Raw genomic sequence first — 14429 nt, 5'->3', positions numbered from 1 at the left:
AGTTTAAATATATATATATATGTATATATATTTAATACCTATGACTATATAAGTATTTTTAAATAAATAAATACTATAGGAGGGAAGAGAGATTACTCACACTTTAGACTATTCTATCTTTTCAATTTCCTTAACCAGATTCATTCAGGGGATTCTTTGGCTTCACAGCAGTGTATTTTTTAATGTCTGTTTATACATCTATTTTTTTTTCCTCTTCTCTTACCTGTTACTTCATTATTGAAGGCAATGGCTTCCTTTCTATGTCTTTGCATGTGTTTTCTCTCCTCTGGGTGTAATGCGTAGCAGTAACTGGTATTTTGGTTTTTGGCTTTGGGAAAAAAAAATTCGTGTGGTTCTGCCAAATTAACTAAAATTATGCATTTTATTTGACAGAAAATCTGATTTAAAGCACAGCATAGTTATCCATTATTTTATGACTTTTGTACTAATGTTAGGGGAAGCACATTGACTGAAACTGCCCACCCTGGCCAGGCACCATAGAAACCATCTGCATGAGTTGTTTTACAACAGGAGGTCCTGGTAAGGAAGACAGAGCTAATAAGCCACTACCAACCAGAAGAGCCAAAAGGAGACACCACATGTCAGACCACCTCCCAGAATCCTTCTCGCTGGCATTTAACTTGGCTGAACAAGCTGTGTACCACCAGGAAGGACTCTGAGCCAGAATGATTGGCTAAAGACAACCTGGAAACTAATCCCATCACCAAAAAACCTGAGACTGTGAGCCATGTGGCAGAGCAGTTTGCCTTGGTTTCCCTTACCCTACTGCTCTCTGCTCAGGCACCCTTTCCCAATAAAATCTCTTGCTTTGATAGCTCATGTGTCTCCTTGGACAATTCATTTCTGAGCGTTAGACAAGAGCCCACTTTCGGGCCCTGAAAGGACTCCCCCTTCCTGCAATGCTAATGTCTATCAAAAGTAATCATCTTAGCTTATTCTAATATATAGCTTTTGAATAAAATATAGCTCCATTCTGCTGTACTCTTGAAATACTGAGATATTTTGAGATAATTATCATCTCCCTCAGACTTACCTTCTGAGTGGTAACAGGCAGGAAGGCCAGGGGTCTCCAAACTGAGGAAATAGGCTGCAAGAATCAGACAATTTTTCCCTCTCCCTTAAGCAGCAGGAGGAAACAAACTACTATTCCCAGATTTTTTTTTTCCTTCTCCACACAAAATTAAAAGGAGATTTCTCTGTGGAAATGTTTTCCTTAAGTTTCCTATGTTAGTGAAACTATGTATTTGCTTTGGAATTTGCCTTTCTCTGGTTCCACCTAAGACTAACTTTTTTCTTTTCTCAAACCTTGGGCTGATAATAGCTCAGTAAACCAGTATTCATATCAATTGTTTTGTGGCTGGGGGATGACACACCTTGTGCCATCCTCTCTCAAAAATGCATATTGTGGGAGATGGGCCTGGTGAAATGCTGTCAGCCTTGAGGTGTCTCTCTTATCTGATTAATAGCTTTCTAACAGACATAAAACAGCTTGCTAAAGACTAGCAGGGGGGCACTCTCCATCCCCCTTCTAATGTCTATATCAGAAGCTTTCTCTGTCCCCTTTTTATACCTTAATAAAAGCCTGCTATACAAAAGGTCTTGAGTGATCAAGCCTGGTCTTTGGTCCTGAAGTTAAATCTTCTTTAGAGATCATGAATCCAAAACTATTCATCATAAGCTATCACTTCCAAATGTTCCTAAGAAGACATGGTACTACTTGCTAGATAAAAATGCTTAAATTTCTAGAGAAAACCTATTTAATAAAATTTTGCTAAGTCATCTTTCTATTTGAAATCCCTCCAGATTATCCAGTCCCTTGTCTTTAATTACAGTTATATATGTAATCACTCATTTTTTCTCCTAAGACCTCATATAAAAAGTTTTCTATCTTTAAAGTGTGAATCGTATTAATATTTACTATCAATATAAAAGTTTGTCACTTTCTAGATTAATAATATAAATTCCTTAATTCTTATCATCTGTATTTTCTGACTGATTCATATATTAATCACTCTATATTCACACTTCTTTTTAAAAATCTTTCATAATTTCTAATTATTTCATTATTAACTATATAAGTTCCAAAAGAACATTTGGATTCCTCATTTTAAAATGAGTAAATACTCATTGAGCTGTAAGCTTTATTATATCTAAGTAAAACTATTAAAATTCATTGTTTATTTTTAAATTGATGATTCACAAGTGGAGTGAATTGACTTGAGATTTCTGAAAACTTGACATTTGTGGTCACTTTCTCTTGATTCCAGTACTGATTGTCTTGTCACTGTCTCCAGATACTATATAACTAGTTAATTTTTCTTCCATGAAATAATTTGACTTCCTAAGATTTTTATTTGCTCTCTTACTCTTTCATTAGTATTATGATTACTGCATCTATATGTCTTCACTCAATATTTTTTTCTGAATACCAGATCTTAACAAATGCTTGCTAATTATAAATTTTATGATATCCTTCTTTCATCTTATTTTCATGTCCAATTCTGAACTATTATCTCTCCATGAATCTATCACTCTTTTAATATTAACTTCAATTTTTAAGTCATTCTCCATCTTATTAATGATGTTTCTGCTCAGGAGTAATGTAGGATAGGAATAAGGTCCTTAGAAGGGAAATATATGAATTTTCAAAAATACTGCCCATTCACATGCAAGAATTCTTGAGCTATTTTACATTCTCATTAGCTACATAAACAGAAATAGCATTTTCTTTCATCACAATCTCAAAAATCATTTTCTATTGCTTAATTAAAAAAAAAAACACTTTGTAAACCTATTTGTAAGAAATGGTTTCTCATTCTTATAATTGTATAAATTTTCATCACTGACTTGAGTAGCTGTTTTATATGTTTATTAGTGATTCAGATTTCTTCTTCAGTAAATTGCCTTAAAATCACTGCTTTATCCCTTGTGAAAGCAAAATGATAGAAACATAATTTCATAGTTTTCATATATATTTCCAATTCTCATGCAGTCATGGCAGGCTATAGTCCATAGGGTCGCAAAGAGTTGGACACGACACAGCACAGCACAAAGTACAGCTTACTTAGTATATAGTTGAATGTTTGTGTGTATGAATGTACACACTTAAAAATCATAAGCATCAGTGCATTTTAGGCCTCATAATGATTTTAAAACTCTGATTCTTGCAAACTACTAATGTGCATGGGACTGTTCTGAGTGTCTCAAAAATATACACTCATATAATTCACACCATTTTCCCATTATTATAATTTCCACCCCATTTAACAGACATAAAAACTGAAGTAGAGAGAATATGCTAATTTTCCCATGGTTACATATCTAGTGAGAAGGCTGAGTTGTGAAGACAAGTCTCTGACTGCAAAGTTTTTTCCTGACTATATAATATCCAGGGAGAGAAAGAAATACCAAAGTCTAATATTTGTTTTCATGTGTGTATCCTAAGTCACTTCAGTCGGCATTGGTAAGCAGGTTCCCTATCACTAGCACCACCTGGGGAGCCATAGGCAAGGAAATTAAATTAGGCAAAGTTTGAGATAGGAATGAACTAAATAGTTCTGGATTTCTTGGAGGATTATGCTTCAAAGTATATCTTTCAGAAGAACCATAAATATGTCTGCAAAAAAAACAGAGCATGATAATTTAGGCTATCCCAAGTATAGAGTCCCTAAGAGAGCTTGTCTGGTGATTCCATAGACACAAACAGTAAAAACATACATTTGGAAGTAAACAATGAAAAGTCAATATCAAGTTGTATAAACAAAATGAGGTCATCTCTGTAAAGATAAAAACTAAAACATAGAAAGGCCATTAAAAGAAAATAAGAAATAATTGTATAGAGGAAAAATATTTTAAAAGATGCACAGTTGCCTTAATGTCAAAAAAGTAATAGAGTGACACTAGCAATGAACAATAAGAAAATAAAATTAAGTAAACAGTTCATATGTCATACCATAAAAAGAATAATATATTTACTAATAAATTAAACAAAATAATGGATTTTTAGGCTTGCAAAATTTTGAGGAAAAGAAACACTAAGAGAAAGAAATTCAAAGATATTCTGTGTCAATCAATCAGAGGAATATTATTGTTAAGTTGGAAAACATCCCCCAAATTGATTTATAGATGCAATACCATCTCTATAAAAAAGTTCCAGCTGCTCTTTTTTCAGAATTGTCAAGCTAATCCTAAATTTTATACGGTATTTCAAGATACCTAGAATATCTTAAGCAAGTTTTACCAGAACAAAGAGAATTCACACTGTAAGGGGAATATGCTATTTCCTTGGTTCTGTCTCATCACAACAAAAATTTGAAACAATGGACGTTAAAGCCCTTCGCTTGTTACAGCTCTCAGACAGTGTTATAGCTCTGTGTTACAGTTCAGTTTTATTTAGAAAATAAAGGAAAATATATCCTCGAGGCATGAGGGCATGCCAAACCAAAAGACGCGAAGAGAAGAGAGAGAGAGAGAGAGACTTCTGGCCCTTTGGCTCCTCTCCTTATATGTTTTTTCCTCCCCCTGGGCCTGGCGTATGTAAACTGGACTGGCCAGGAGTGCTGTTTGTTTTACCCGATGTCCTTACTCTGGTTCTCTGACCTTCCTTTTTTCTATTTTCATGGGCTTTTTCCTTCCTTGTCAAAAGAAGGAAGGGAATACCATCACCATTCTGGACTCCTTTTTCCTATACTAACTACCTTACAACACTTTCTGAGTTTTCATTTACATTGAAACTACGGTGATCAAGGCAGTACAGCAATAACAAAAGAATAAATATGTAGATGCATGAAATAGAATTAACAGTTCAAGAATAATTATATCCATCTATGGTCAACTGATTTTTCTACAGATGTACCAAAAATAAAAATAATGGAGAAAGCAGTGTCTCTTCAATAAATGGTGCTGTGACAACTGGATACAGCAAAGCAAAATAATAAAGTTGACCTTGTCTCACACTATACACAAAAAATTACTTCACAGGGACCAATGACATAAATATAAGAACTAAAACTATAAAACTCAAGAGGGAAACATTGATCTTTTGACTTCGTATTAAACGATGATTTTCCAGAAATTATGCAAAAATCTTAAGCATTAAAATGTTAAATACTTTGGACTACATCAAAATAAAACAAATTTATAAATTCTAATTCTAAGGATGTTAAAAATAGAGTGAAAACACAACACATTGAAAGGGAAAATATTTGCAAAATCTATCTGATAAGAGTCTATTATCCAGAATATAAAAGAAGCCTAAAAACTCAACAACAAAAATACATTTATAACCAATTTTGTGAGGAATAGTTTGAGATGAGGCAAATAAGAAAGGAAGATGACCTCAACAGAGACAGGTTACCTTTTATTCAGGCAAAGAGGGGTGACAGTTGGTCTAATGACCGGGCTAAACATGTGAGGGATCAGGGAGGGTTCTTATTTAAGGGAAGGTTTCAATCAGTGTGCTTCCCCCAACAGTATCACCTGACTAGGATAATAAGGGAGTATATCTGAAAGTGAAAGTTGCTCAGTTGTATCTGACTTGTTGTGACCCCATGGACTATACAGTCCATGGAATTCTCAAGGCCAGAATACTGGAGTGGGTAACCTTTTCCTTCTCCAGGGTATCTTCCCAACCCAGGGATTGAACCCAGGTCTCCCACATTGCAGGCGGATTCTTTGTCAGCTGAGCCACAAGGGAAGACTTGATATTATCCTGACTATGTGGTTTAGTCCCTAAGTCATATCCGACTCTTGTGACCCCATGGACTGTAGCCTGTCAGGCTTCTTTGCAGGAATGGCCAAGAGGAGCCACCCTGAGTCCGAGGTCAGGGGCAACAGCTGGGAGGAGCCACCCCACACCTGAGGCCAGGGGCGGCGGCCGGGAGGACCAACCCCACATCCAAGGAGCGGTGGCTGCTCAGGCGCAGAAGGGCCTAGAGGTGCTATCCCACATTGAAGGTCAGGAAAGGCAGCGGTGAGGAGATATCCTTCGTCCAAGGTAAGGAGCAGCGACTACACTTTGCTGGAGCAGACGTGAAGAGATACCCCATGACCAAGGTAAGAGAAACCCAAATAAGATGGTAGGTGTTGCAAGAGGGCATAAGAGGGCAGACACACTGAAACCATAATCACAGAAAACTAGTCAATCTAATCACACTAGGACCACAGCCTTGTCTATCTCAATGAAACTAAGCCATGCCCACGGGGCAACCCAAGATGGGTGGGTCATCGTGGAGAGGCCTGACAGAATGTGGTCCACTGGAGAAGGGAATGGCAAACCACTTCAGTATTCTTGCCTTGAGAACCCCATGAACAGTAGGAAAAGGTAAAATGATAGGATACTGAACGAGGAACTCCCCAGGTCAGTAGGTGCCCAACACGCTACTGTAGATCAGTGGAGAAATAACTCCAGAAGGAATGAAGGGATGAAGCCAAAGCAAAAACAATACCCAGCTGTGGATGTGACTGGTGATAGAAGCAAGGTCCGATTCTGGAAAGAGCAATATTGCATAGGATCCTGGAATGTCAGGTCCATGAAACAAGGCAAATTGGAAGTGGTCAAACAAGAGATGGCAAGAGTGAATGTCGACATTCCAGTAATCAGCAAACTAAATGGACTGGAATGGGTGAATTTAACTCAGATGACCATTACATCTACTACTGCCGGCAGGAATCCCTCAGAAGAAATGGAGTAGCCATCATGGTCAACAAAAGAGTCCGAAATGCAGTACTTGGATGCAATCTCAAAAACGACAGAATGATCTCAGTTTGTTTCCAAGGCAAACCATTCAATATCAGAGTTATCCAAGTCATGCCCCAGCCAGTAACTCTTAAGAAGCTAAAGCTGAACGGTTCTATGAAGACCTACAAGACCTTTTAGAACTAACACCCAAAAAAGATGTCCTTTTCATTACAGGGGACAGGAATGCAAAAGTAGGAAGTCAAGAAACACCTGGAGTAACAGGCAAATTTGGCCTTGAAATGTGGAATGAAGAAGGGCAAAGACTAATAGAGTTTTGCCAAGAAAATGCACTGGTCATAGCAAACACCCTCTTCCAACAACACAAGAGAAGACTCTACACATGGACATCACCAGATGGTCAACACTGAAATCAGATTGATTATATTCTTTGCAGCCAAAGATGGAGAAGCTCTATGCAGTCAACAAAAACGAGACCAGGAGCTGACTGTGGCTCAGATCATGAACTCCTTATTACCAGATTCAGACTGAAATTGAAGAAAGTAGGAAAAACCGCTAGACCATTCAGGTACAACCTAAATCAAATCCCTTATGATTATACAGAGGAAGTGAGAAATAGATTTAAGGGCCTAGACCTGATAGATAGAGTGCCTGATGAACTATGGAACGAGGTTCGTGACATTGTACAGGAGACAGGGATCAAACCATGCCCATGGAAAAGAAATGCAAAAAAGCAAAATGGCTGTCTGGGGAGGCCTTACAAATAGCTGTGAAAAGAAGAGAGGCAAAAAGCAAAGGAGAAAAGGAAAGATATAAGCATCTGAATGCACAGTTCCCAAGAATAGCAAGAAGAGATAAGAAAGCCTTCTACAGTGATCAATGCAAAGAAATAGAGGAAAACAACAGAATGGGAAAGACTAGAGGTTTCTTCAAGAAAATTAGAGATACCAAGGGAACATTTCATGCAAAGATGGGCTCGACAAAGGACAGAAATGATATGGGCCTAACAGAAGCAGAAGATATTAAGAAGAGGTGGCAATAATACACAAAAGAACTGTACAAAAAAGATCTTCACAACCCAGATAATCATGATGGTGTGATCACTCACATCGAGTCGGACATCCTGGAATGTGAAGTCAAGTGGGCCTTAGAAAGCATAACTATAAACAAAGCTAGTGGAGGTGATGGAATTCCAGTTGAGCTATTTCAAATCCTGAAAGATGATGCTGTGAAAGTGCTGCACTCAATATGCCAGCAGATTGGGAAAATTCAGCAGTGGCCACAGGACTGGAAAAGGTCAATACTCATTACCATCCCAAAGAAAGGCAATGCCAAAGAATGCTCAAACTACCGCACAGTTGTACTCATCTCACATGCTAGTAAATTAATGCTCAAAATTCTCCAAGCCAGGCTTCAGCAAATCATGAACTGTGAACTTCCTGATGTTCAAGCTAGTTTTAGAAAAGGCAGAGGAACCAGAGATCAAATTGCCAACATCCCCTGGTACATGGAAAAAGCAAAAGAGTTACAGAAAAACATATATTTTTGCTTTATTGACTATGCCAAAGCCTTTGACTGTGTGGATCACAATAAACTGTGGAAAATTCTTCAAGAGATCAGAATACCAGACCACCTGACTTGCCTCTTGAGAAATCTGTGTGCAGGTCAGGAAGCAACAATTAGAACTGGACATGGAGCAACAGACTGGTTTCAAACAGGAAAAGGAGTGCATCAAGGCTGTATATTGTCACCCTGCTTATTTAACTTCTATGCAGAGCACATCATGAGAAACGCTGGACTGGAATAAGCACAAGCTGGAAGCAAGGTTGCCGGGAGAAATATCAATAACCTCAGATATGCAGATGACACCACCCTTATGGCAGAAAGTGAAGAGGAACTAAAAAGCCTCTTGATGAAAGTGAAAATGGAGAGTGAAAAAGTTGGCTTAAAACTCAACACTCAGAAAATGAAGATCATGGCATCCGGTCCCGTCACTTCATGGGAAATAGATGGGGAAACAGTGGAAACAGTGTCAGACTTTATTTATTGGGGCTCCAAAATCACTGCAGATGGTGATTGCAGCCATGAAATTAAAAGACACTTACTCCTTGGAAGAAAAGTTATGACCAACCTAGACAGCATATTCAAAAGCAGAGACATTACTTTGCCGACTAAGGTCTGTCTAGTCAAGGCTATGGTTTTTCCTGTGGTCATGTATGGATGTGAGAATTGGACTGTGAAGAAGGCTGAGCGCTGAAGAACTGATGCTTTTGAACTGTGGTGTTGGAGGACTCTTGAGAGTCCCTTGGATTGCAAGGAGATCCAACCAGTCCATTCTGAAGGAGATCAGCCCTGGGATTTCTTTGGAAGGAATGATGCTAAAGCTGAAGCTCCAGTACTTTGGCCACCTCATGTGAAGAGTTGACTCACTGGAAAAGACTCTGATGCTGAGAGGGTTTGGGGGCAGGAGGAGAAGGGGACGACAGAGGATGAGATAGCTAAATGGCATCATGGACTCGATGGACGTGAGTCTGAGTGAACTCCGGGTGTTGGTGATGGACAGGGACGCCTGGCGTGCTGCGATTCATGGGTTCACAAAGAGTCGGACATGACTGAGCGACCTAACTGAACTGAACTTGCAGGAGTGATAATGGAGGTTTTTAGTCAGGTGGGTATTTGGGGTATTCTTTAGCTGAGATGACAGTCGCGGTTAAGCAGGCAGTGGAAAGGTCCAGGCAGGGGATGGAAAGTGATGCAATCTGTCCAGAGTGTTGGGGTGAGGTTTAAAGTTCAGTTTTGTTATCCCTGAAGTCAGGTGGTTCAGCAAGGGTCTGAGTTCATTATCTTCTTTTTCCAGGCCTTAGGGCAAGGTCGTTATCTTCTTTGAGGTCTTTATCTTCTTTTCTAAGCCTTAAGTGAAGTAGCTCAGTCAGTGTCAGACTCTTTGAGACCCTATGGACTGTGGGCCACCAGGCTTCTCTGTCCGTGGGATTCTCTAGGCAAGAGTATTGGAGTGGGTTGCCATTTCCTTCTCCAAAATTTCTGAAATTTCTATCAATTGTTGATTGGATAAGCAAAGTGTTGTATAACCTTAAGTAGAATATTATTCAGTCACATAAAGTAATAAAGAACTGATATGTGCTTCAACATGAACCTTGAAAACATTATGGTAAGTGAGAGAAACTAGTCACAAAATAATACCACATTTGCAGATTTCGTTTATATGCTACATCCTAAATAGGCAAACGCCACAGAGACAAAGAATAGTGATTGCCTGCAGTTGGGAGAGAAGGGAATGATGAATGAATGCTAATGGGTATAATAGGTATGAGCATCTTTTGGAATTAGATAATGAAAATGTTTGCACTTATCTGTGAATCTACTGAAAAATAACTGAACTCTGCACTTTAAAGTGTTGAATTTCATTGTATGTGAATTTTATTTTTAAAAATCCTGAGAATATATATATATATATTTAGAATATTCTGCATATCTCAAAAATTGTCATTTTTCTAAAAAGAGATGCAACATATTACAACCCATGGAACATTTTGTTTAAGTTAAAGTCTAATTTTAGTTTAAAAAAACATTTACAGAACAATAATAAATTGCACAATAAAGATTGGATTACAGTTATATATACATAAATCAAGTCAATCTCATGAGCATGTAAGGATTGTTTTTAAAAATGTAGATTATTTATGTTTGTAAATTGCAAAAAATTAATGACTCTTTGGTTGCATCGATGTGTGGGCACTCAACAGAACATTAAAACAGCTGTTATGGGCATTCAGAGACCATAAGTTTCCTCTGAGAAAAAAAATTTCCAGTTTTGTGGCATAATTTATAGCAAATATTTTTTTACAGCTGTGTACAAAATCACGATTAGCAATTCTAGAAACTGTTTGTTAGTTTTCTAGTATCTTAAATAGATTTCCGTTATCAATATAAGGTTGAGTGACAAAGTCAATTACAATAAAGATGAAGGTTGTGCAGCTTAAACAAATAGATATTTTATGTGGACTCATTAAAATATTCACTTTTTATTTAAAGGCAAAAAAATGTGTAAGTCTCTGTTAGGTTATCTAGACATATGACTTATTTGACATAATTGTCAATGTTAACTATCAATTTCTAAATTCTTTGGAATTAAGTAGGAAAGAGTCAGGAATAAACGTCAAAACATGGGTTCAAATAGGGCTAAAATGAAGACAAGTTCATTTAAGGTAAGTAATTGTTAAATAGAGATTTAAGTGGTTCGACTCCAACCTTTTGTCTTGGATAAAGCAAAATCATCAGACTTATACCTGAGTTAAAATACAGGTATCCTAAAATCAGGTACTCATGTCTAACAACTAGTGGTATAAAAGAAATTCACAGTGGTGAAGCTGCCTATGCTGTTGTCTAAACTGTCTTCTTTACCTGTGATGTTTATATAAACTATAAATGAAGGTATTTTAAATTGGAAATAAAAGTGGGAGAATAATATACCAGGAAGAATAAGACGATGCAAGGGACTCAAGTTTCCGGGAAGGAGTATTGATCACAGTGGGCACTCAAAGATGCTGTATAAAATTAATTTTCCTTTCCTCAACAGTTTCTGAAATCCTTTAGATACATCTTTGTTTCGAAGACTATAGATGAGAGGGTTCAGCATGGGGGTGAGGATGGTATAAAAGGCTGATACCACCTTGTCCTGGTCTGGTGTGTGATTAGAAGCTGGTCTCATGTACATAAACATGGCAGCTCCATAGTAGAGTCCAACCACAGACAGGTGTGAGGAGCAGATGGTGAAGGCCTTGCGGCGACTTTCCTTGGAATCCATGCAGATGACAGCTTGAAGAACTCGTGAATAGGAACCAATAATCACAGAGACTGGTAAGACCAGCATCACCACACAACAGATAAAAAGCAAATTTTCAAATGCAGAGGTGTCTGTGCAAGATAGAGGTAAAAGGGCAGCAACATCACAGAAAAAGTGATGAATTTCCAGGGAACTGCAATAAGGGAATGAGAGGGCTGCTACAAGCACAATGATCCCATCAAGAGAGCCCAAGATCCAGGAAGCAACAGTCATGAAGACACAGCGTTTCTGATTCATCAGGATGGTATATCGAAGAGGGTGGCATACAGCCACATAGCGATCATAGGCCATGACAGCCAACAGGAAGCATTCAGCTTCAAGTAGGGAGACATAGAAGAATATCTGGATGCCACAGCCTGCTAGAGAGATGGATTTCCTGCCAGACAAGTAGCTGAAGGCCATCTTGGGTACAGTAGTAGAGATGAGCATGAGGTCCATGAGGGACAATTGGCTAAGGAGCAAATACATAGGGATGTGGAGCTGGGTGTCCAGGTAGATAAGAAGAACCATGAGAGTGTTTCCCATGAAGGCCACTGTGAAGATGCCCAAGACCAGAGAAAAAAGGAAGATGTGTGTGGGTCTATAATCAAAGATTCCTAACAGGATGAAGTCCAAGTTGAGGGTCTGGTTTCTCCAAACCATCCCGGATAATTTGTGTTATCTGCAAGATCCAGAATGGGTAGAAACTTGTTTATTAGTTTTCAAATGCATACCAGGTCAATGTACTCAATGTATTGTATGCACGTATAAGAACTTCTTACCAACCTTCAGTTACCTCCTCTTTGGTCACAATAAGTTATGTGATTTGGTCCATTGTTTTCTAGTCATTTTATCATCCAGACTTCCCAAATAACAACTTCAATAACTATTTTCCCTATTTCCCAGAAAAGAAAAGTGTATATTATTGACTAACTCAAAGGTACCCAGTCAATAGAGAATCTAGGAGAAAAATAATTGCAAGTGTCTGTTGCTGAATTTTATGAAATATCCTTGATTATGTAGTATTCTCTATTGACAGTTGTATTCTTTGTCTTAACATGTCTCCACTTTGTGTCTCCTAACTACAGAATTCCTCTTCTCTTGATTCCTTCTACCATTTTACCTGCTTCTTGTGTATGGTACCAGCCCAGTGAAACATTGCATTGGAACAATATTGTGCTAAGTTACTTAGTCCTGCCCAACTTTTTGCGACTTCATGAACTGTAGCCCACCAGGCTCCCCTGTCCATGGAATTTTCCAGACAAGAATACTGGAGTGGTTGCCATTTCCTGTTGTTGCCATTTGCTACTCTAGAGGAATCTTCCTGTTGCAGCAATTGAACCAGCATCTCTTACACCTCCTGCATTGGCAGGCAGATTTTTTATCACTGTGCCTCCTGGGAAGTCAAGATCAATGTTGTTATCCTCAAAGGGAAATCTATATATCTAATTCAGAGAAGGGTTTAGTAATGTACATTTTAACTTTTCCATCTCAGACTAAGCCTTGGAGACTTCTTAATTCATCAAAACTCCCATTATGCTTTTATTTCTCCTTGATATAAACTAATCTATTTTTCCTTAATTTCTCATCATCTTATTTTTAATTCAGCTTTAAACAAAATCTAGGGTTTGTCTCACTCAAATCATACTTTTTGATATTGAATATCCACTGATCCACTGACCCTAGATTGTTTATCTAGGTGAATGTTTATCTTTGTGTAAAGCGTTTATCTTTCATTTCATTAAAAAAAATTCTAAACAAGCAGTGTTTTTCAAATATGTTCTGTAGAATTTTATTAAATTGTAAAGAATAATCTACTATTTTCTCTAACACTTTAGTGAAAAATGGAGATACATCAAGCTTTTTCTATGTAAAATCCACAGCCTAATTGTGACTATTGTAACTATTGTGCACAAGTGCTCAGTTCCTCATTTGTGTCTCTGACTCTTTGAGGAACGTGTACGTCAAACCAAATAATGTGTATTTCCAGGGATATAGCAGGTTCCTAAAAATTGTTGTATGACCTATTTTTTAATGATATAAGGCTTATGCCTCTACAACATTTTATGTAGGATAGGAACATTTCTTCAGAATATTTTTGCTGCAAAAATTTTCCCTAGCAAATATCCTGTTTATGTATTGATATTCAAAATTAATTTTCATTAATTATACTTAAGGGGCTTCCCTAGTGGCTCAGTTGGTAAAGAATCTGCCTCAAATGCAGCAGACTGAAGTTTGATTCCTGGGTAGGGAAGATCCCCTGGAGAAGGAAATGGCAATCCACTCCAGTATTCTTGCCTAGGAAATCCCATGGACAGAGGAGCTGGGCAGAAGAAATATCCTCGGAGATATTTTTGCTGTTAACAGCGTACTAAAATTCCATGCCTTTATTTCAATGGAGTTAAAATGATATGTCAGTATTAAAAAAAAAGTTCATTCCGTGTTCAAACATTTGAGCATAGTAGAGAGCCTTACAGAATCAGATATGCTGGATATTGCAATTGGGGAATAATTCCTTAAGTCACAAATTCCTTTCTTTGTATAACAAGTGTGTGTTAGGTATTTTCACCTATTTAAATGACGACTATGTGTTGAGAGAATCCAAACTTTCTACAACAAAATATATATCAAAATTTTAATAACTCTATAAATAAATAAATATAGTCTTATTTCCAAGGTAGTCAACATAAAGAACTGCCAACTTCTTTCTTTAGTCTCTTAATTTAAAATTTGGATTCAACGTTACAATTAAATATGAAATTGGAAAATTCTGACATTCAAGATACTTACATACTTTCATCCGTCTGTATTCTTTCATGCCAATTGTAATGGAAATTGAAGAATAAGACCCAGAGAGGTGAAACACAC

At 37.5% G+C, this 14429-nt stretch overlaps 1 protein-coding gene across 1 annotated transcript; it reads right to left on the bottom strand.

The window, feature by feature from the left end:
- Positions 1-11274: 11274 nt before the first annotated feature.
- On the bottom strand, positions 11275-12224 carry LOC138441795 (olfactory receptor 2M4-like). The gene is given in 2 exon segments (XM_069592859.1): positions 11275-11306; positions 11309-12224. Coding segments are annotated over 2 exon segments (948 nt in total).
- Positions 12225-14429: the final 2205 nt, after the last annotated feature.

This window comes from Ovis canadensis, chromosome 5, assembly GCF_042477335.2.
Source record: "Ovis canadensis isolate MfBH-ARS-UI-01 breed Bighorn chromosome 5, ARS-UI_OviCan_v2, whole genome shotgun sequence".
In the NCBI taxonomy this organism is placed as follows: Eukaryota; Metazoa; Chordata; class Mammalia; order Artiodactyla; family Bovidae; genus Ovis; species Ovis canadensis.
The sequence above is the reverse complement of the archived record's forward strand: the minus strand, read 5'-3'. Positions and strand labels throughout refer to the sequence as shown.